The 22,793-nt window shown below is 37.3% G+C and overlaps 1 protein-coding gene across 4 annotated transcripts in view; it reads left to right on the top strand.

The window, feature by feature from the left end:
• The first annotated feature begins 3,305 nt into the window (after nt 1-3,305).
• NETO1 (neuropilin and tolloid like 1) overlaps nt 3,306-22,793 on the top strand; it is a 59,964-nt gene continuing 40,476 nt past the window's right edge. For all 4 annotated transcript variants that reach the window (XM_065752238.1, XM_065752237.1, XM_065752236.1 and 1 more), the window contains exons 1-4: nt 3,306-3,787; nt 7,184-7,237; nt 8,784-8,921; nt 15,236-15,484. In XM_065752238.1, the coding sequence (XP_065608310.1) occupies nt 3,760-3,787; nt 7,184-7,237; nt 8,784-8,921; nt 15,236-15,484 (469 nt within the window). In that variant the 5' untranslated portion in view covers nt 3,306-3,759. The remainder of the gene's footprint in view (nt 3,788-7,183; nt 7,238-8,783; nt 8,922-15,235; nt 15,485-22,793) is intronic.

The following is a 22,793-nucleotide window of genomic DNA, read 5'->3' as shown; positions in this document are numbered from 1 at the left end:
CTTAGACTACAAGAAGGAAGTGCTCCATATCTTGCTGAATAAAATCTTCTGAGTCCAAACAAGCCCTCATAAAAATCAATAGAAAACTCAACTGTGAAAGAAGGAAGCTGGCAGAATGTTCTATATAGAGAGATTGCCACATAATGGATGGTTAAAAATGCAAAAAATGATATTGCACTGTATGTGCTGAATCAAGAAACACAATTGTGTTTGGGCACCTTACTTATTTTTAAGCATAAGATTTTAACTGACAGCTAGTAAGGAGCTATTAAAAGATGTAGCTTTCATTTCTTGTAATAATATAAGGTGATGTTCTTAGTCTAAGGAAAATGCAAAATTTAACTTCAAACATTAAATAAAAAAAAAACATCTTAAAAACAATTAAAAATAATTTGAAGTTTTACCAAACAAAATCCAGAGGATTCCAAACAATACTAAGATGTCATTTGAGATAATTGTTTATGTACAATATTCTTTTCAATTTAAAAACATCTTTAAAAATCTCATGCTTTATTATATGTCAATAGCTTTATTACTTTTTTTTTGTTGTTGTTTTCTCCTCAATAGAAATGTTGAATATGGTTAATGGCTCATTAAAAGTGCAGAAAAAAACCCACACTAATTATATAAATATTTACCCAGACAAATCCAGTGTAATGAAAATTGTATGCTGGTTGGTGAGCTGCCACGTTTTCAGAAAAAGTATTTATCAACAGTGTTACAAACAGATTCTGTGACAAAATGAAATGTAAAGCCCCCCAGAATGTGCTGGTGAAGACTATACTGGTTGCATGAAGTTCAAAATTTCACACTCTCTGTAAGAGCTCTGTGTAATTGGAAAGTGGTTTTGGCCAGTCTCTAACTTGCAAATTCTGTGTGCAGGAGAGTTGAGCTAGATGAACTTTAATGACCCGTTACAACTCAAACAAATCTATGATACTATGGTTCTATAAATGCATTTGAACAATCTTTTCTGGCTTACGGATTCCAACATGTCCCCATAATGTCTCTTTAACAGAACAGGTAGTTGTCTCTATGGCCATTCCTCAGCTATTCTGTGGGAGTCTTACTCTTTCATGACAATTGCTGATTCCATTTTGGTATAATTTAGGCATACCTGCCATGTACCGGTCACTATTTATCAATACTATTGAAGTGGTTGCCTCCAGATGAAGAGTGCCAACCAAAAGAGATCTGAAATATTTGAAGATGTAAACCTCCAACTCAGAAAAGAAAAAAAAACATGAGGCTTGCTGTTATAAAGTGTGACACAGCACATTTCCCCAGAAGAGCAAAATCAGCGGTTTTGTGCCTACTTGTTCTATAACCTTCTTTTAAATAACTATAACTTGAAACTTAGCCATATGGATGGCTGCATCACCCTGCCAAAATAACATCTGACTGCCTATAAATGCTCCTCTGACTGTTCTCAGCACTGTTCTCTTGCAGTTATTGTACTGTTGCTTGACTAAGGCACACTGCACATCTGTGGAACAGAAGTTTATCCTACGGATAAATCAGATGACTTTCAATTACAGCACAAATGAAGTTCTTTAACTTAAGGTGGGAGAGAATAGGGAAGGTCGGAGAAAGCGCTGAGAGAGCTGAAAACCAGAGCAGGACAGTTTATTAAGATTAACAGCTGCAGGCTTGAGGTTGCTAATGGCAAGATGGATTGCACAAAACACAGGTGAATCTTTTCATAGTCTTATTTTCGCTCCACTTCTTATTGTAGGGAGCTTGTTGCAGAATGTGGCTGTGCCCTTCTCATCCTGCACAATTTGTGAAGGCTCAAGACAGGGCTGTCAATGTGATGGCTGATGGCCGCGTTAGCAATTGGCTCTGCAAGCCAGGATCCCCTGTGCCTCATCGCCAGGTGCATGGTGCTGCGCTGACTGCCTGCATTCATAAGCGCCAATGGAAAATATTTCCTTGACTTCAGAGTACAGTGCAGATAGTCCACAGGATGAGAATAAAAGTGATGCTCTTTGTTATAGCATGAAAGGAAAAAAAAAAAAAAAAAAAGCAAAACAGCAACAAAACTACCCGAGGGTTTCTCATGGTTCCACTCCTGGACTCAGTGCTGTCCCTAAAGGCAGCTCGCTAAGAAGCTGCCCTAACACAGTGGGTCCGCAGCGCTCTCTCCCCGCCCCCAGGCAGCGGCATTCCCGCTCCGCGGGCGCGCATCGCCCCTCCGCGCCCGACCGTGGCTACGCACCGCGCTGTCTGCCTGAGCTCTGCGCGCAGGTGCGGATCCCGAGCCCGATTTCATCTTCGCTCCCCTCACAGACCCGTCTCCGGCAGCTCCCCGCCCAGAGACTCACTTTTCCCGTAGAGCACAGAGCATCAGGTGCGGAGCAGGAGCCGCTCGCGCCCCGGTGGCACAGATCCTCCTTTCCCTCACCCCCTCGTGCTGTGTGCCCCCTCCATCCACCGCCCTCCCGGGCGGTGGGGCACTGCGAGAGGCTGCTCTGCCCGCCCTGCTTTTTCATCCTTTCCGCTCAGTACTCAGTATGTTTGTCCCACTCTTCTCCCGCCGGAGAGGGTTGGGGGCCTGGGAGGGGGGGGGAATATAGCTGAGGAAGTGGATAAGCTTGGGAAAGGGAGGGGGGAAGCGAACGGGAGAGATTTTGCTGTCGTCTCTGGGCTGATTGGAAGAGGCAATCATTGTATCTTCGGTCGGAGGATTAGCGGAGAAACTTTTATTGCTCCCTTCTGTGAGTGCGTGCGTGCTAATGGAAAAGTCTCTTCTCCAAGGGGAACATCCTTTCAGCTAGCATCAGGTGCAGCTCAGGGAGGGACTTTGAGCATTTCCCTCATCCGTGAGCTGAGGGGCGAGGGAAAACGACCTCTCTTCTCTCACTCTTCCCCAGTTCTGAAATCGTTCCTTCCCCACCACTGCCGCCACCCCGTCCCTCCCCTCCCCTTTCCTTCCCCTGCTCTGGATGAATGGAAGAGTCTCCAGGGTTTCCTCCTGCTCCTCGCCCCGGACCGGAGCAGTGAGGGGACATCGCTAGCCCTCATCCATCTCCGTCTCGCTTCATCCGTTCCTGAGAGGACCTCAGACGGTGCCATGTGTTTTCAGCCTCTCGCCGCTGCAACCACTTGATACCACGCAACGCGCAGGGAGAGAGGCTTTTGCAAAATGGATTTGTTCGATTTTAAAGGATTTCTTCTCTAATAAGGATCGCATTGCACACAAATATGACTAAATCCCCTATTTGGTAAATCTTTCTTCCCCCACCCCTCCTCTTTGGGTTCCCTCCCGCCCACCCCCACCCCTTCAGAGGAGCAAGCACGGGGAGCTGATGACGGACCCATTAATCCCTTCTTCAATGCATCAAAAGAAGCCGAAGGGCTGGAAGTCGCTGGGCGCGGAGTCCTGCAGGAGATGTTTCCCTCCGTTGTGGGTTCTGTATGAAGCTGGGGACTAGGGCTTGGTTCGCCCCGCCGCCGCCCGCCGGCACCCGGAGGCGCGGGTCGCCGCCGTGCCCGCTGCCGCGATGCTCCGCTGCCGGCAGTGCTGCCGGGAGCTCGCCGTGATGGGATCGAGCCGGCCGTGATCGGTGGAAGGCGGCGAGGAAGAGAGCGAGCGGGGAGGAAGGGCTGCTCCGCTCCGCTGTGTGTGGGCTCCGCGTTTTGGTGTTTTTCTTTTTTTTTTTTTTTTTTTCTTACTTCCATCCTCTCCCTGCCACTGGAAGTCCTCCCGGATCTAAATGGAATTAGTGGAGACCGAAGCCCCTTGTGTAAGGCACAGACATGACCCATGGGCGCAGCTTCCTTCACAGTGAGTATTCTCCTCCCGCCCCAGCCTTACCTTCCGTTGCCCCCACAACTTGCCCAACGGGACCCCACGTCAAACTCCCCCCCCCACCCGAAAACACCCTCTTCTCCCCTTCCCTATCACCTCCCTGCGGTGCGGTTGGGGGGAGGTCTGTGTCTCAACGCCGCGCTCCTTCTCGGGTTGTCTGCTGGCTTTCACCTGGGCTCAACGCATCTGATGGCTTTCGGCGTGCCGTGGGGAGAGGGAAAGAGGCCCCTCTGTTGCCCCACTCGGGACTCGAACCGGCGGCCCCAAGGGGTGCGAGGCTCCAGGAGCGCGGCGCCCACCGCCCGCGGTCCCCCCCTGCCCCCGGTCATCCCCGAGCAGCGAGGGGCACAGAAATGCGCCGAGATCTCGAGCTGCGTGATAGGACCCTCGCTCCTCCTGGCACAGTTTTGGAGAGGATCCTCTCCTGCTGGAGGGGCTCAGTTCTTTTCACCACCTTGCTATGCGTCTACACCTGTAAAACAGCAGTGCTATGGATGGGTCTAGCTTTTCCAAAAACTCTTTGCTACGCTAAACCAGGTTCATGCCAAATCATAGCCTCCAAAAAAGCTGCCTGGCAGAGAGATAAACCTCTCAACGTATGGCTTGCAATGGGAAAATGTACAAATACATAACGATTCAAAGATGCGCAATCAGTGGAAGTAGAAAGTGTGATTATAATTACACTGATGATTAGGAGAGGAAAGAGAGGAAAAAGGTAGAGAGAATGCAACAAGAAATTTGTTGGAAACTCTTTGAAATAATTCCCAAACCCAGATAATGACAATATTGTTGGTGTGCTGCTAAAGCTTCCCAAGGGACAGCTTTGAATGTGTAAAGAGATTGTGATTGGTTTCTTTATTTTTTTGGGGGGGTGAGGGGGTGAGGTGTCTTTTTTTTTCTTTTTTTTTTTCTTTTTTATCTGTGAAAATGTCCTTTTCTAATGTTTTGAAAGCAAAAAAAAAAAACAACCAGAGATCATAGAGTAGAATGGACATGGACTATCATGACTGCTTGAGTGAAAGGTATCGTGTTATCTTTTCCTGTAAACCCCACAGTTTTAATTGCTTTCTGGCACCATATGTATTTTGGCAATGCTGGTGTTAATGCCACTTACTTATATCAAGAAAAATTCTCTCTTTTTTTTTTTTAAACATGGGAGAAGTATTTCACTCCAAGTGATAGACATGATATGTGCAAAAAATCTTTGCATTTCTCTGTCTCTTCTTTTTTGTTACATTTTATATTTTATTTTCAAAATTATTTTGACTCCCTGTGGTGATAAATCAGTGTAGCCCCCTGCTTTGGAATAACATAGCTCTGAAACTTGTAAGCACCCTTTCTAGCAGTTATAGCTGGAATTTAAAAGACCTGTGTTTTTCTATCATATCTGTAATTATATCTCAATGACTTGGGCCAAGTCTCTTTAATGTTCTGGACTTCAATTTTTAACATTTAGAAAGGGAGAGATGATAGATAAAGGTGATTGAAGGGACTCTGTAAGAAATAGACATGAATTGTGATTAATAGCCTGAGAAGCTAAGAGAAACATTTCTCATGTAGGGTTTGTTTAGCTAGTGTTCTGCCTATTCTGGCTTTCATAAATAATACTGTTTCCACATTCTAACACCAAACCTCCTTAAATGTGGAGAAATTCAGTTTTGACTGGTGAGAATAATGGGCATAGATGCAGTGTATTCACTGCATGATACACAGCTAAGTAAACGAGCAACTTAGTGAATGTGCAAAACCTTCATTGCCTTCAGGTTCTGACATAGCTGATGGTCAGAATCCCAGCTAGGATGCATTTCCAGAATCCAACCCTGAGGAGAGTAAGGGCATGAATGGTTGGGTAGCATCCAGATCTGAGCAGAAGATGCAATGTTCTCACTGAATGCCCATGATACAGAAGAGTTTTTAACCACCAGCTCTGCCAACATCCGTCTCTGTTAGCTGGGGGATTCAGAAAGACACAAGAACTGTGAGCCTGACCAAGAAACAGCGAACGTGATGCCAAGACTTAATTTTCCCAGCAATTCAACCCTTTCCTGCATAATAAGGTAGCCGTCATCCACACCTAAAGCCCTCTGTTACACAGGAACGGTCAACAGCATAGAAATAGATTTCCAAGCTATTTTCAGAAGAACCACTGTGGATAAGAAGAGGAAAGCACACCATTCATTTATGTGTTAAAGACCACCAATCCCTCCTTGCAGTCAACAGATACAAACAGCAGCTGATGAATTCAAAATACTCAGGATAAACAGACAACTTCATCTCCTCTTTAACTTTAGTGTTGTCTGGGCTTTATTCCAAACTAGCTGGGGTTAAAATTCTTAGCACTCCAGGAACTCATGCTCTTGGTATCTCACTTTCTCCTGGAAATAACTGGAAAAGACCAGGGAAAAAATCATGAAATCATGGAATGAGTAAGGACCTTAAAAGTCACCTAGTTCCATCCCTCTGCTGTGGGCAGGGTTGCCCCCATCAGCTCAGCTGCCCAGGCCCCATCCAACCTGGCCTTAAGTGCCCCCAGGGATGGGGCACTCTCTAGGCAACTGTGCCAGAGCCTCAACACTGCCATCATGATTGCATGATTTCTCCATCAGAGAGCTAGTTAATTTAGTTTTCTGAAACAATATTATCTGAAATACTACTACTGATCTGAAAATTTCCTTCTAGTTGAGTCTCCAACCTGAGTTCCATATTTGTTCCAAAGACCCACATCTGTCCAACCACGGTAATAGTTGGAGATTTTTATTTATAAAACAGACTGCAGCTTAACTGCTGCATAAAGCAACATACTCTGGTCAAGTCTAAAAACCTAGATTAATGAGACTATTAAACACACACAATAGTTTATTTCACTGAGGATTTGCATATGAAAACATCAGCCCCCACTTCTTTCATAGTCCCAGTACTTATTTTTTAATTTTATTATGCCTTGATAGGAAATCTAGCTGATTCAGTGGTATTGAAACTTAATAGATCTTTGTCTACTTTGGTTGAATGCAGTTTGTTTTATTATTATTATTACTGGTCCAAGCTATGATTATATAAATAAATATTGTTAAAATGTTTTGCTTATCATTAAAAAGGGAAAATAAAACAAGAAGGAAAAATTAATGCTTGGAAATTGTATTTTAAGTCAAAAAGTTCTGCTCTTTATTTAAATACATTTACAAAGATAAACACTAACATAGACAGGTTACAAGCATGTGAGTTCATATTAAAACTGCGATTTAAGGATATTAGTAAACATGAAATACTGAATTTTTTACAGTAATTCTATATAATCTGTATTCTTTTCAGATGTGTACGGTTGATTTGATTGCAGGCACTATTACACTAATCTAATGCAAATCTCTTTTTCAGTCGTAGCAAGTCTAATCATCCTACATTTGTCTGGGGCAACCAAAAAAGGAACAGGTATGTAAACTTCACATATTTTTTTCAGATATCAGTCTAAAGTTTGGATACGACTTGTTAATTTAGGTCTGGAAATTGTTAGTAGTCCACCTTCTACCAGTGTCTGTGGTTTGTTCATTTGTTTTCAGTCTGTGCACTGCCAAAAATCCAGTGGTGATTTTTTAACAAGTTAGTGAGACCTTATCCATGGCTAAATCTAACTAAAGGGCTCAGCCTGACCTTGCCTAATGGCTGCAAAGTACCCTCTCTTTCAGATTAGATGTTCATATTTGGCACCAAGCAATTTTGTCTCAGAATCTTTTTGATTGCTGAAATAGAATTCAAAATGTGAAAAAATTAGGCATCCTGTCTCCTTGTGCAGTGTGGGGATAGAAGAACAGTCTTTGAAACCCTGCGTGCTAAGTGAGGTGATGGCCAAGCAGGGAGGGATGCTCAGCACAGTGTATGTCTGAATGCTCACTCCCTGCAGACTTGAATTCATTTCAGGAAATTAGGATCCATTTCATCCTCAGCTTGGATACGGACCATGAAGAAAGAAATGCATGCAGAGTCTAAGGCAGCTCACAGGTGGTTAAAATCATTCTTGGAAGTTGCCCGTCTCCCCCCATTGATCATAAAAACTTCAAACAACTCGTCTCTGAACATGAGGGGCTTGATGGGACAGACTTTGGATATAGGCACCTAGCTGGGAGAAAAGCACAGGAGGCCGCTTGTGATTCCTGTGAACTCTTAAGAACTGGTGCTCTTCCTAGAACCTACTGTCCTTCAAGTCTAATTTTTTTTTTCCTCCAGTAAATCCATCTTATTTTAGCCTACTAGTTAAAGCATGATACCTAGAGAGTGATTCTTCATCTCCTTCAGCTTGAAAAGATTAAAATCTTTGTCTTCCAGCTCTCTGCCAATGTGAAGAAAGGGAATGCAAGAGTTTCAGGGCTAGTAAATAGGGACTGTCCCTGCTCTCAGATAGCTCATCTTGGAGGAGGAAAGTTCTGGGCTGTGGTTTGTGACCCCAGAGCTATTTATTAGTTTTACAGCAAACAGCAAGATAAAGGAAATCTTTGAATAAGAAACCAGGAATTCCCCCATCCATCTCTGTCAGGTGAATCTAGTTTCACAGCACTGTGAATTAAAAACAGTTCAATCAGAATTCTGGTGTGGTTTTTGATGGTTTGTTTGTATTTTTCAATGATTCTGTGACTTGTTGAGAAAGAAAATACTTGAATTTTTTTATGTAAGTGAGTGAGAAAATCACGTCTTCTATCCTTGAGCATATAATTGAAAAAGTGATCAAGTATGACTTCCTTTGGGTATTCAAGCCTCTTCTCTGTTTTGAAAAAATATTTTGAGTGAGAATACCCTTAAAGAACAGCCTAATTTTCCTCCAGGTCAATGATCTTATACTCAACAGGAGTACTTAGATTGAACAGGAAAAAGCTGAGATCACCATCAGAAGGGACTGTTTTGTTCTGTAGGAAAGTTCAAAGTGTCACAGAGACATCTAGATTTGTAAGCTGACCATATGATATTTAATGTGATCATTTCACAGAAAAGCAGACTACTGCCGAAGGACAGAAACCAGTGCAGTGTGGAACTTGGACAAAATATGCAGAAGGGGGCATCTTCACTTCTCCCAATTATCCCAACAAGTATCCTCCTGACAGAGAGTGTGTCTACATTATAGAAGGTGATCAGTCAATGAATCATTATAGTCTATCAACTGTGTGAAAAAATTATTTTACTTTGCTGTATGTGTAGATAAAACTTTTACATTCATGATAAGTTTTTTCAAGAAGCAAGATTTAGAAAAGTTCTCTCAGCATTTTTTTTTTAATAAAAAATTAAAATGCAATGTACAGCATTCTAGGAAATACTGGATAATTCTAGATTTCCTAGCACACTAATAAAATAGTTCAGGTGTCAAGTGTGACTTAGGAATAAACAGTATTATTTATTTTAGAGAATGGATAGAACCTAAAGTGCTTTAACATGACAGAAACCAGAATATTTTAGAATGAATAAAAGGCATGAACACACGAAACTAAAATGCTTCTGATTTTTCATATAATTTTTTTAACTAGCATACATAACTGAAGCAGGGATGACAAGCGTAACTAGGCAAAGTACAGTAAAGAAGGTTATGCAGAGAACATCCGTACAATAAGCATATTTTCTACCGAAGTGTTCATGAGAAATGAAAATAAGCAGATAAACAAAATGAAACAATGAGAAAAAATGCCAACAACACAGAAAATAGTAAATGTAAGATACAGTTCTCAATGAGTAGATAAAGGTCTGGAGTTAATGTAAAAAGGGCTAGAGGCTTATTACATACTTGTAATTTCTTTTTGTTAATCTAAGCAAAATGGATATGAAGGGATTCTTGTAAAAGGGAATCTGCGGAAGATAACAAAAGATTAGATACTCTTGGAAGTTGGTAACAGAAAATATGAATCAGGAACAGAAAAAGTAAGGACCTGAAACTAAAAAGATTACATGCGAAATACAACACTGATGATTGTTCTATCCATGCTGAGTTGGACAGAGTTATTAAGTAGATATGCTGGAACCAGGAATTAATGAAATACTTACTAGAAGATGCTGATTCTTCCAAGAGAGATTTTGAAAGATGTATAGATCATTCTCACTGAATTAGCTGCTTTAGAACCCTTCAAAAAATATTTAGAGAAAACAGTTTGTCTTTCCAAACCTAGTGCTGAGTTAGTAATAGAAACATAAAACATAAAAATCTTCCAGGGAAATGATGGATGATAAATGTAGTATGTATTAGTTTGAAAACAAAACAAAACAAAAAAACAAAAAAATGACCAAGATCTCTGACTTAAACTTTAGTGGTAGGTAAATTAACTGAAGTCAGAAGTAAAGAGATGGTTACAAATCAGGGAGTCAACAAGCCCTTTGAGATAAATTTATGCTTCTCCAGTCTTTCAGTATTCTGGAGACTGCGATTTAAGCAGATGTATAAGTTCTTACATAGTTTAGAAATACTTATTAAAAACAGCAATGAAAATCAATAATTATAATGAAGGCTGTTGATGTGATCCAAACTAGCATTCCCAGACTGAGGTCTCCTCAATGCTTGATGTGCCAGTACTATAGAGTATTGAGTACTGTTTAAACCAACTTTAAATATGCACTATGCCTCAACAGGTTCTTTCCTGCGTGCTTGCTTTCTTTCCTTCATTTTTTGCTATCAAACACAATCAAGGGTAAATTCTGATGGCTTTTCACAAGTACAGTTCCTACTGACTTTAAAGGATTCAAATGAGGACTGCAGCAGATAGGCCATTATAATGAAATTTATTGTCATCTCACAATATAAATTTTCCCCAATATTTTAGCTCATCTTAAGTGTATGCAAGCCTTTTATCTCTTCAAAATTGTTTTGGTGAAGTAAAAAAGCTGGCAAAAATTGTCCTGATCGCACACAGTGAGCTATTAAAAGTGAAAAGGCTATTTGAGTGTAGAGTCTATACTAACTATCAAAGTTGTATGCAGATCAAACACCTAGAACATTCTTTTTCTTCTTCCTTTTTCCTTTTTTTTTCTTTTATTTTGGTAGTAATGACAATTAACTTTTGGAACAAGCGGAATTTTGAAGTCCAGATTGGATGCCTTTCTAAATAAAACACTTTAGGTCATCCAGAAGTCATGGACTCAGTACAAAAAATATTATGCTATAGAGCAGCTTCTGGTGAGTCCCACCTACCTATCAAAGCGGATCAAGATTTTTTGTTCTATTTTTTTCTTTTTTTTTCTTTTTCTTTTCAACTTTATTTATTTATTTATTTATTTATTTATTTATATACATTCTTATTGGCCATATAGACAATGCAAGAAATAGGTACATTAAGTTCTCTGCTGGGACTAATTTTACCCTTGTTTCACGTATTCATGAATCTTACCTGGCAAAATTCACAGCTGCTTGGAACAAACACAGCATAGGCATTGGACTTTGCCAGGCTGCAGAAAATTGGGCACATACTCTAGAACGAAACAAAATAGGAGTTTTTGTAGGAGCAGTCTTTTGTTGGTGTTAAAAATATGTGGGCAGTAGGACCATCACACTTTTCACAGTATATTTTAAGAGCTGTTCTGGAAATAAAGAATCTTAATCCTTGTATGTTTTTATTAGCTCTTCAGTTTTTACTAAATAAATGCTTTTATATATAAATGCAGATATGGACTAGAATTGCTTATGAAGTATTGCTTCATTTATGAAGTAAATCTTGCACTCTATATATAACTTGTGGAAATTTTGAGTTAGCTTTTTTGAAAACCTTCCATGTTTTTTCCTAGAGACATTAAACTCTTTACTCCTAGATATTTATGAAATATATATGTATAAAAATTATCTCCTCTCAAAGTCCTTTTGTATTTCAGGTTGTTTTTTTGTGTTCAAAAATATTCATCAAAACTAGGAAAAAAACCTCTTTTTCAGGAGATTATAAGTGGCTTTCCTATCAATAATAGCTGTACAACCAGAAATACTAATATTCATTCATAACTGTTAGTAATGCAATATTCCTATGAACCTATTCCAGACTGATGAAGGTTTGAAATCTCATTTCTATGCTGTCTGGGAAATTGAAACATTTTTTGCTTAACTTAATAGATTCATAGATTCGTAGATACATTAGGTTGGAAAGGACCTACAAGATCATCTAGCCCAACCATCCTCCTGTCACCATCCCTACCCACCGAACTACTAAATCAAATCCCTTAGCACCTCATCTAAACACTTCTTGAACAGCGCTAGGGATGGTGTCTCACCCACCTCCCTAGGCAGGCCATTCCAGTGCCTGACCACTCTTTCAGAGAACAAATGTTTCCTCAGGTCTAATCTAAATCTTCCCCGGCGCAACTTGTGGCCATTCCCTCTCGTCCTGTCATTATTTATCAGGGAGAAGAGGCCCACCCCCTCCTCACCACAACCCCCCTTCAAAAAGTGGTAGAGTGCAATAAGGTCTCCTCTGAGCCTCCTCTTCTCCAGACTAAACAATCCCAGCTCCCTCAGCCGCTCCTCATAAGACTTGTGCTCCAGACCCCTCACCAGTTTTGTTGCCCTTCTCTGAACACGCTCCAGGGCCTCAATGTCTTTCTTGTAGTGAGAGGCCCTCACTACAGCCCTTAAGCTGACACTTACACAATCTCAGAGTCTGATCAGAGTCAGGAGGTGATCTTAATAGTTAAGGAGTGAGAACTGTCAGTTGCCATCTTCTAGACTCACTCCCTGGCCTTCTTTTATTTAGCAATGGAGGAGCAGTTCTGATGAACGGTCAGTGCTCCATTCTTAAAGCAGAGCATCCTCTAAGCATGGGAGACCTGGTGGAAAGATGGGAACTCTTTCTTGAGCACTCCTTGAGCTAATATGATTTTCTCTGATCCTTTAATAGTAACTGAGCTTGACTGGAAAAAGCCTTGTCCTGGCTTTGTTGGAAAATAAGCAAAAGCAGAGGAAACTACAGTAACATTTTGATCCTAAAACTGGTTTGCTGTGTGAGACTCAGAGTGCTGAATGGAGACTGCGAAAATGGTACAGTCTTTTTTCAAGCCATACTTCCACTGAATCAATTGATACAATGTGTAGCACAGTCTCATTTACCTCCAAGGACTCATATTATAGTGAGGATATAAATGACTTGAAGTCTTTTCAATGTCAGAAATAATACAATTCGCCTCAGAGGGGACCTTATGCCCATTTTTACCATATGTTAAATGAGTCTTGGATTCAATGAAGTCCACTGAGTATTTTATTTTGGAGCTGCTGACCCTTAATATGAAATGGATTTTGCAACAAAAAAACATTAAAATAAAGCTTTTGGTAAGTTGATAGCATTGTATTTTCGTTAGTATGTATTTAAGTCTTATCAAGTATTTCCAAGATCATCCACAATGTTGCCATTTTTGAGTTTCTAATAATTGATAATTCAGTCCTTAGATGAGCAATTAATTAGTTCTCAGCAAATCTCCTTAAATGGAATAAACATTCAAAATATCTTTGTAGACTGAAAAATGATGATTGCTTTCTTCTTCCCAAGTCTTATTTAGTCATGTTTAAAACATATTTGTTGTAAGAATATGAAGACAAGTGTAGAAAAGTCGGAACAAAAGAATCAGTGATGATGTCTTGCAGCAATTCAGTCTATCATTGTAACCTAAAAGACCTCCTTTTGTCTTCAAATTTCACTCAGTAGCACTATCTTTCCAAGCTTTTTTTTTTTTTCCCTGATTTTATGCATTTTTTTTCTAATTTTTCAAAATAGTTCCATTTCCAGTAAAGTTTAGTAAAGTTTTAAGTTTTTTAGTATTGAATTTGTGTGGACACAGAGATCACAGGATTCAAGTGTTGAAGAGAATATGTACAATCAATTTCCTACAACTTTATGTAGATACCAATGAGCCAACAGTAAATACTTTCCTAATCTTGAATTTCTTCAGATGTGTAACAATTAGTAAGGTTTCTTTTCTGCCTTAAATGTTTCAATAAATATAAATCATCCCAATATATTAAAAAAGTAAAGCTAATAAAATACTCTTTCTTCTCAGATAACCTGTTATTAATATATTTCCTTAGAGTCTTACAGAATGAACCCATACTTATTTACATGAGGTAGATGCTAATGGGCTTTATCTCTGTGATCTTATGCGAAGTGTATAAGATTTATGTGTACTTCATTAGCTTATTTTAATTATTCTCAGTTCTCAAATAAGTTATGAGATTATCCCAAAAGTTCCTGTTTTGGATTTCAAAATACATCCATGATCTATCTTCTGGTCACACTGATAATTGTCTTTATTTTTTCTAAGGAAATAAATGGAAGGGTGTTGACTGCCAGAATGGCAGCATTTGCCTTGTTAAGCATGTGCACTAGAATTGCAGTCTGATCTTACATATTTTAATGTGAAAAGAAGTGTAAGAATTCAGCAAATTTCTCTGCTAACATGTAAAATCTAGGACATGATCCCATGAGAAGCATCGGATGCAGTGACAACAAACCTTTGTCTTCGTAGAAGACTTTATAGGAAAAAGTTTTGCTACACCAAGACCTGAACATATTATTCCAGTATCCATTTTTAGCTAACAATTGGATTAGCCATAAAAGCAGCACATTTCAGGGTGTCTGAGTCTTTTAAAAAATAAAACTATTAAAATTATGAATTTTTAATATAATTAAAAGAAACAAAAGAAAAATAATAAATTTTTCTTTTAATGAAGTACTACAGTTGAACAGGTAATTTTTTTATAGTCTATGGGACATGATGACAGGGAAATTTTATTCTTTGAGATTGCTGTGACTGCTACTAGCTTTAGTAACTATCACTAAAATATTTTTGTTGTTTATGTTTTTGTCTAAAATAACCAATAAGAAGTTTCTTCAAGGTTATTCTAAAGAATATTTTTTTCTCCTTAGTAAGTTACTTTTACTTCATCTTTATTCTTAAATGTGAATTCACTTTACTTTTCCATGTTTTAAGGAGATAATTTATATTAATTGTACTCAGGTCTGTAACTGACTACTGCATGTATGGGAATATAATTTGTGCTTAGTGCTATAACAGTTCCAATCAGAATTTGCTTCATCTTTGTATTCATTTTGAAAGTATTCTGATTCGTATTTCCTCTCAAATAGAAGACAAGGCTAGTTTTTCTAGATACATAAGATTATTAGAAAGCTTTAATGTTTAACATCATTGTTCCCAAATTATATTTTGCTTTACATCATAGATACCTCTTTTAATTTTACTAAAAAATTACAGATTTTTATGGGAATAGATGAGTAAACTAATGACATTACATCTATTCTTTTTAGATTTTATAATTTTCAAACATAGAATGTACTTTTTTTTTTTTAGGATAGTGCTAAGAGTCATCTGTTAAGGTGTACAAAAATTGTTTATTTGATTCTCTTAAGATTGTATCAAGTTTGAAGGATTTTGCTTTAGAAAATAATACAATAATTTTATTTTCATCTCCAGCTGCCCCTAGACAATGCATTGAACTACATTTTGATGAAAAATATTCCATAGAGCCTTCTTGGGAATGTAAATTTGACCACATTGAAGTCCGAGACGGACCTTTTGGCTTTTCTCCAATCATTGGACGTTTCTGTGGACAGCAAAATCCACCTATGATAAAATCCAGTGGCAGATTTCTGTGGATTAAATTTTTTGCTGATGGTGAGCTGGAATCTATGGGGTTTTCTGCCCGATATAATTTTACACCTGGTAAGTATAAAACATCACACTTATTTATAGAGAAATCTAAGTATAGTAACTGTGCTAATGATGTATAATGTATGATGATATGTTATTTAATATCTTTATTGGAGGTCTATCTTTAATATCAAAGAAAATACTGAGAGGTAGGAAAATGATACAAGATATGTATATTTCACATAATAAGGAAGGCTTATTCAAGGAAGAAATTTTCAGTACTCTTCTGTCCAGTATGCATGTACTCGGACTGCAGTTTGTGCAAGGTTTGATTTCAACAGAATTCTATTACAGGAAATAATTCAAAATATTTCATGGGAAATTATGTGCTTTATGTCTGATTGTTACACTGTGCAGCTTTTTCTTTAGAATGATTATTGATAAAGTATTCTAATAAAAAATCTAATTATCTCAGGAAATTCCATCATTGCATTTCCACTTCACCAATTATTTCCCCAGTTGAGAAGTGGACTAGTTCTCCCTTTTCAATAAAGTGAACTACCATTTGTTTTGCCAGAGAAAGTGTGAAATTCAAATACTAAAATGTATTAAGTAAATCTTGATTGTAATTGTACAGCTATTTATTCATCACTTTTAAAACTTAAGTCATAAAAATAAAACAAAATCTATGGTCATACTTCCCATTGTTTCTTCTCCCACTTATCAACAAAAGATTGCTGCTCTTAAATTTCATTTTTGGCTGAAGCTACAGTATATTGCACTGAACTGCTGAATTTGACGTAGTTCTGTACCTTCTTATGTACTGAGTGATGAGTCATGCCTTAATATAGCTTTCTCTAAAGCACTATAATTATTATGTAATTTTGCCAATTATGTCACTATTGTTTCAATTAAATTGGTGTGTAAGGTGGAAAAATATTCTTTGTATATATATTCTTTATATATATATCTGCTAAAACTAAAGGGCCTCAGATTTAGTTTGCTTAATTATTCCAGTAGCATTACAGAAAGTACCAGGGCTACTTGAGTTTTCCTCTATGTGGCTTTATTTCTCTAATGCAGAGAAAAGAATTATAAAATTCACCAGAGTAGTTCAGTTTTCTTTTAAGTCAAAGCTATTGGCTTCCCAAGGGGAAACATATTTAGAAGATTCAAAGAGCACCAGAACACAGAATTTCTGAAGGAAATAACCTTATAACGAGGTAGATGTATATGCTGTAAATGCAATGACAATACATGAAATTGCATTTTATCCTTACACACTTGTCTCTGAAAAGTAAGTTAAATTTGTATGTCTCAGTTACCATGGCTCTCTGGACTTTTGCCCTATTCCTTCCCGTCTTCCCCAAAATTTATTTGCCTCAGATTTCTTTTCCTTCTTTTTCAAGAGGATTTGCATTACAGTTGGAAAGATGTTCATAGCATGACCTGCAGTTTAGTCTGTCTAAAAAATTCTCAAGTGATAATTTCATGGACCGTGTTTTATTCTCATTCCTTTTCTACTGATGTAAGGTGGATTTCTACACAGAGATCAATGCTGTTAAATTTCTGTAACAGCATAAATTATTCCAGACTTCAAGTGGAATAGCTCCCTTTTTCTGTTTTTTCTTTCTTTCTTTTTTTTTTCCTTCCCCTTAGCTTTTAATAGGAAGCTTTGCAAATGATAAAAGGTTTCTATGAATATTGGCCATAATGAGAATGTGATTAATTTTATAAGTGCAAAGCAGCACTACTGCCTCCTTAATCACCAGTAACAGGATCCAGTTCACATTCTGGATGAATTGCTTGACCAGTCATTTGTGATATAATAATGGATTAGGCCCTGTATTTTGAGATTTGCTGTAGAAATATTTGCAGTTAAGGCGTTCACTGTCAACTCATCAAAGAGACTGACAGCTTTCAAGAGGGTTTAAAAGAGAGACATTGCCTCTAGAAATTATCATCTAAATCCATCTCTGTCTACTTGTGCAATTAAAACAACATACAAAGGAAAGATCAGAAGAAAATAATCAGCTGACCTCTTTTTAAAAAACCTCAAAAATATAACTGAAAGTAATTTGGCAATTGTTGGTATCTGGAGTAGCTGAATGCTCAGGAGTGATACAATTTGTTACCTCCATCTGTATGGGTGCAAAAAGCACACACTTACAATACAGAGTTGTCTCTTTGGTATCAGCAAGTCTTTGATGTTTCTCTCTTAATTTTCCCCCAAAACTCCAAAGAAGTTCCTCAGCTGCCATCTTTGTTATTGGTATCTGATGGATGTTTTGGTTTATCGATAAAAGAAACATAATGCTGAATCTGTGGGTGTTTGTGGGGGTGTGTATGATAAGATTTAAATAATAAATAAATAAATTTGACTAAATTGAAGCTGTAACCATTTATTATTATTTGACTAGTACACGGAAAAGTAGGGGAGGAGATTATTTACTATGTCTCCAGGGTGAACAGAAACAGCTAAGTAGATGAAGTTGAAAAAGTATCAATTAGGGTTTCTGGACAAATGTTCCAATGAAGATCTATTAGTCTGTGTAAAGGGAAAAAGCTCTGAGGCATTTTAAAACTAGTTTGGATTAAGTCCTAAAAAAAATAATTTGTGTAGAAGAATCCTAAGGAATAGAGTAGTATTTTGCATTTACTAAACCTTTCCTAGTTAATAATTTATTTGACTTTTTGGAGTTGAAATGAATGGAGTCCTAAACTGTGCATATAGACTGAGCTCCTTCCACCAAAGTAAAATGACAGTGACATTTCAGCAGTCTCTCATCAGCTTGGAGTTTCAGGCATTTTTGAACAAACATCATTCTCTTGTCATATACTCTGTTTAAATGAGACTATACTTTCACAGTAATCCTCAGATTACTTTTCAGCATTCTGAAGTATAAACTCTAGCAAGACAAATGACTTCTATGACAAAAAAAAAAAGAAAAAAAAATCCAGGATTTCATGTAAGAAGAACAAAAGCATACCAAATAAGTGATAAAACTACTGAAAACTGGAAAAAAAGTAGGCCTTTGTTTTTGTGATTTTTTTTAAGCTATAGGGTTAAGAAAGATGAGGTTGAATGGTACACTTGAATATTTTTAATGTTAAAATTTGGGATTAAAAGGAGCTGCCTTTTTATTTTGTTGTATCTAAGTACCAGTAACATCTGGATACAATTTGAATATAAAATATAATTTCAAACATTTTATATGTATAAGTTTTTAAAAGTAAGACAAAGTTTGTTTATTCATTTTGTACTATTTTGATTTTATATCTACTGTTAAGTAAAAGTACTATCAAAGATTAACTTCAATCATTTCTAAATTAAACTATCTGAACCTATTAAATCTTTCTAAATACATGAAACCTTTTATTTTTACTTTCAAACCTCATGTATGAAAAGAGACATCTGGGTCTGCAATATTTTCAGGTTGCTCTTTGGTTCATTCCGAATGTTAAACATATAGGTTAGTGAAGGACACATGAAGTCCTTTGCTCTTGTTTTATCATTCTCTGGACTATTGAAACACCTACAGTTCTTACTTCACATCTCTGGGTCCTTGTACTCCATCTCTTGTCCTCATTTCTCCTAAAAAGTTATGTCTCAAGAGCATTTTCTCAAATGTTGTCAAATAAATGTTTTGTGTAGTCTAATCTTGCTATTTCAAGCATTACTTCAAAAAAAAAAAACAAAAAAAAAACCCAACTTATTCTTGACAACCATTCTTTAATACGACTCTATTTTTCAGTGTAGACCAGGATTCAGATAGAGAGAGGACATATTTATTCCATCTCTGCGACTCAGCTAGAATAATCAGATTTTTGTTTATCCTGGTCTCTGATTTTGCAGGACAGTGGCTTAAGATAGCACATCATTACTTTCAGTTCCATCACTTAGTAGAAACCATCTGTGTTTTTTATTTAGTCTCGTTAATATAAAGGTCAGACAGTAATGTTGTCTGTTCAGCTGCCTGATAATGGAAAACTAAAAAAGCTTTTATTGTTATGCCCCCCAAAATGGACTGCAAAAAACTGTCTAAACAGAACAATAGTACTTCTATAGCTGGAGAAAGACAGAGTACACCGATAACATAATCTATCTTGAGGAACCCAAAAGCAAACCCCCCCCAAAAAAAAACAACAAAAAGTCTTATTGATCAGGGTAGGTCTATATTTTAGAAATGATTAAAAATGTTTTATAGATAAACTAAATTCAAGTATAATTCTAGAGAACAGTCATTTTGACACCTAATACCCTTGTCCTGCCTTGTGTGTATCTAAGCATCCCAACCATCTGGGACAGGTGAAGAATGCTTGTAATAGCTTGCTTTTAATTTATTTAGTTTTGTTTTGTTTCATTTTAATTTTAATTTCCAGTTCTTTTAAGAAATTGGTATCTTTGCTTCTAAGTTAAAATAAGCTACAATTTTTAACCAACTTGTAATCCATTTAAGTTTTCTGGAAAATAATTAAATGTATCAAAATACATGAGGCTATATGTGTTTGCCTTTTCATTTAAGAAAGTGTCTACCATTGTGAGAGATGAGTCATTGTAACACTTCCTTTAAGCTTTTCAGTAAGAGCAATATTTCTATTTATTTATTCTTTATTTTTTAAGAGTGAGTTTGTTGTATTTATTCAGATTTCTGGTCTTCAAATCGTTATAAGCAGCTTTGTATTATGAATTTTTAATGTGTTCATGCCATTGTGCAGGAGACAGGACTGCATTGCTTTTTATAATGCTTGTACTAGGACTTATGGTCTTCTGAATGAAAATAAACTTCATGTAGCATCTAGCATGAGGCATTCGCTTGTTAGAAGGAAAGTTGTGATCAGCTACCTTTTCAAGGAAATTTGTTTTCCATTCTGCTGTACTACAGACTCCATTAATTTCCATTAACTGTAGGCTTAGTATTTCAGTATCATACATATTAGAAGTTAATGGGATAATAAGGTGTTGTTTTTTTTTAATATCAAGAGAAAAATAATGTTTTGTGAGGAACAAATGAGTATATGGAAGTTCTCAAAGGATTCTCAGGTCCCACATTACATCTTTTTATCATTTTTTTTTCCTAATTATTCCTTGCAGAACTTCCTGCTATAGAAATCCCTGCATGCTGGAAGTATCGTATTACTTCAGAAAGAAGCTGTACACTGAAGTCCCTACTTTGATTAACTTTGCTGTAAAGATAAGAGTAACAGAAATAGATGACACAGTTTTAAGTATTCTAATACTGAAAGAGAGAGAGAGGAAGAAATAATCAACAAAACAATTGCAGAGTTTGGTAACAGCTGCATTAACTAGTGTATGGGAACCATTGAATCACAGCCTGAACCACTGATCGATCACCTGAGATAAGCACTGAGTCAGCCACAGGAGCACAGGTGAAGGTAATTCACCTGTGTGACCAGAAGGGGTGGAGTCTGGCTCCACCTCTCCCAGACCCCATTTAAGAGCTGACCACCACTAAAGAAGAATCTCTTGTTGGAGATCTCTTCTCTGTGGAGTTCTGAGGGAGACTTGACTGTCAGTGACAGGTAGGTCTTTCCTTTTTTTTACCAGTTGTTTTTAAACCATCTGGATAAGCTATACAAAAATATACTGTCTACCTTTATTATTTTGTGTGGGTGCTATTTTTGGGTATTCACCCTACAACCAGGGGCATAAGAGCTGCATTTGTTTTGACTGTATATGGACATAATTAGTGTTGCCTTACATTGGGACTGCAAGTGATATGTTCCTAACTTGATGTTATAAATGTTCAAATTAATTTTCCTCTATCGTTGGATCTTAAAAAATTTTTTTAGGTTTTATTTTACTAGGGTATTTTCTGCATCAGACACCCCTATGCAAGTCCTATCCCACGATCTCAATTATTATAATTTCTAAACTAAAATTAATCATGGATAGTTTATGTCTTTGTTTTCTTACAATGTTATTTATTGGTTTTTAATTCTCTTTTTCCCCCCGCCGTGTAAAAGCCATTGAAGCTCAGAGATGATATACTTTAAGATGTCAATTTTCCTAGTTAGTCAAGCTAAATAATTCTAATTCCTTAATGCCACGTTCCCTTTGACATCGCTACCATGCTACCTATCTCAGGGAGTCTTTTCTCTGTATTTGTTCCACACCTACTGAACACAGAATTCTAGAGGAGGTTGAGTAGCACATTTTAGAGTAATAAATGTGCAAATAACTCTTCTTTATCTCCACTGAAAAAACCTCTCCATATGTATGATGGTGTTTATGTGATTGCACCAATACAGGTGATTGCTAAATATTTTTAACAGAAGAACCATGTTTTTCTGACCAAGAGTCTATCTTTTCAAAATCACCTAGGAGACTTTTTGACAAATTTATATGCACATTCAAAAATAGTACAAGCAAACTTTTTTTAATATTAAGCTGTGTTTTTATGGCTCCATTGTCTCTCTGTATTTTTACAACACCATCTTCTCATACTCAAAACAATTTTTATTATTACCTATTCCAGAACAATGAGAACACAATTTCAGAGGCAGAGGATTTTCTTTAAGTATTGTCCTTATTATGCATTTCAACTAGAGATACTCTTCTGTCTTTATGTAGTTACTGCAATGGGTTGGTGAGCCTCAGGTCTGATTTAGAGAGGTCACCCTTTGCTTTAAAATGTAGAAATAATGTCTGAGCCCTATACATTTATTTTCCTTTTTAATGGTTAATCTGACTATAATGTTTGTGAAGCACTTGAAAATGGTAGAATAGGGGAGATACTATGAAATTTCTACTGAACAGAAGCCTGAGTAGTCTTCTTCCATAAATGCTTGGGAAGAACTAATCTACTATAAGCTTTTTCACTACTAGTATATATTTTCAGAATAGCACCTCCAAAATTTATAAGACACACTTCATATTTCTCCATCAAGTATTTTCACACCTATTCCTTCAGGGAAAAGAAAATGACAAACTTCTAATCAAATATATATCAAGTGACTTCCCAAGCTGTTTTAGTTCATTATAGTTATCTGAATTCCTTACCTGGCAAATTTTCTAACCCTTTTTACTGGGATGCGTTTCTGAATGACTGTGTAGTGACTCCACCCTGGAAATGCTTCTGTCTGTAATAGTTTCTCTTGGTGACCTTGGCAGTGTGGATGTGCAATTCCTCTTTACTTATCCATTCCTTAAGTGGTTGAATTTTCATCTTTATGTATTGTATCTACAAGTTTCTGAGGTGTATGGCCAATAAATCTTGACAATGATCTCAGTCCCTTTGTATAATCAGCATGACTATGACTCTTCTGTTAGGCAGAGAATCTATTTTCTATTCTAGCCACAGACCTGCAAGTGGCCTGATTCTTTAGCTGCTCATATTGAAAACCAGAGTTTTAGGTT

The sequence above is a fragment of the Cyrtonyx montezumae genome, unplaced genomic scaffold, assembly GCF_038088225.1.
Source record: "Cyrtonyx montezumae isolate F1298 unplaced genomic scaffold, pur_monq_1.0 scaffold_8, whole genome shotgun sequence".
Lineage (NCBI taxonomy): Eukaryota > Metazoa > Chordata > Aves > Galliformes > Odontophoridae > Cyrtonyx > Cyrtonyx montezumae.
This window is presented reverse-complemented; position numbering and strand designations above follow the sequence as displayed.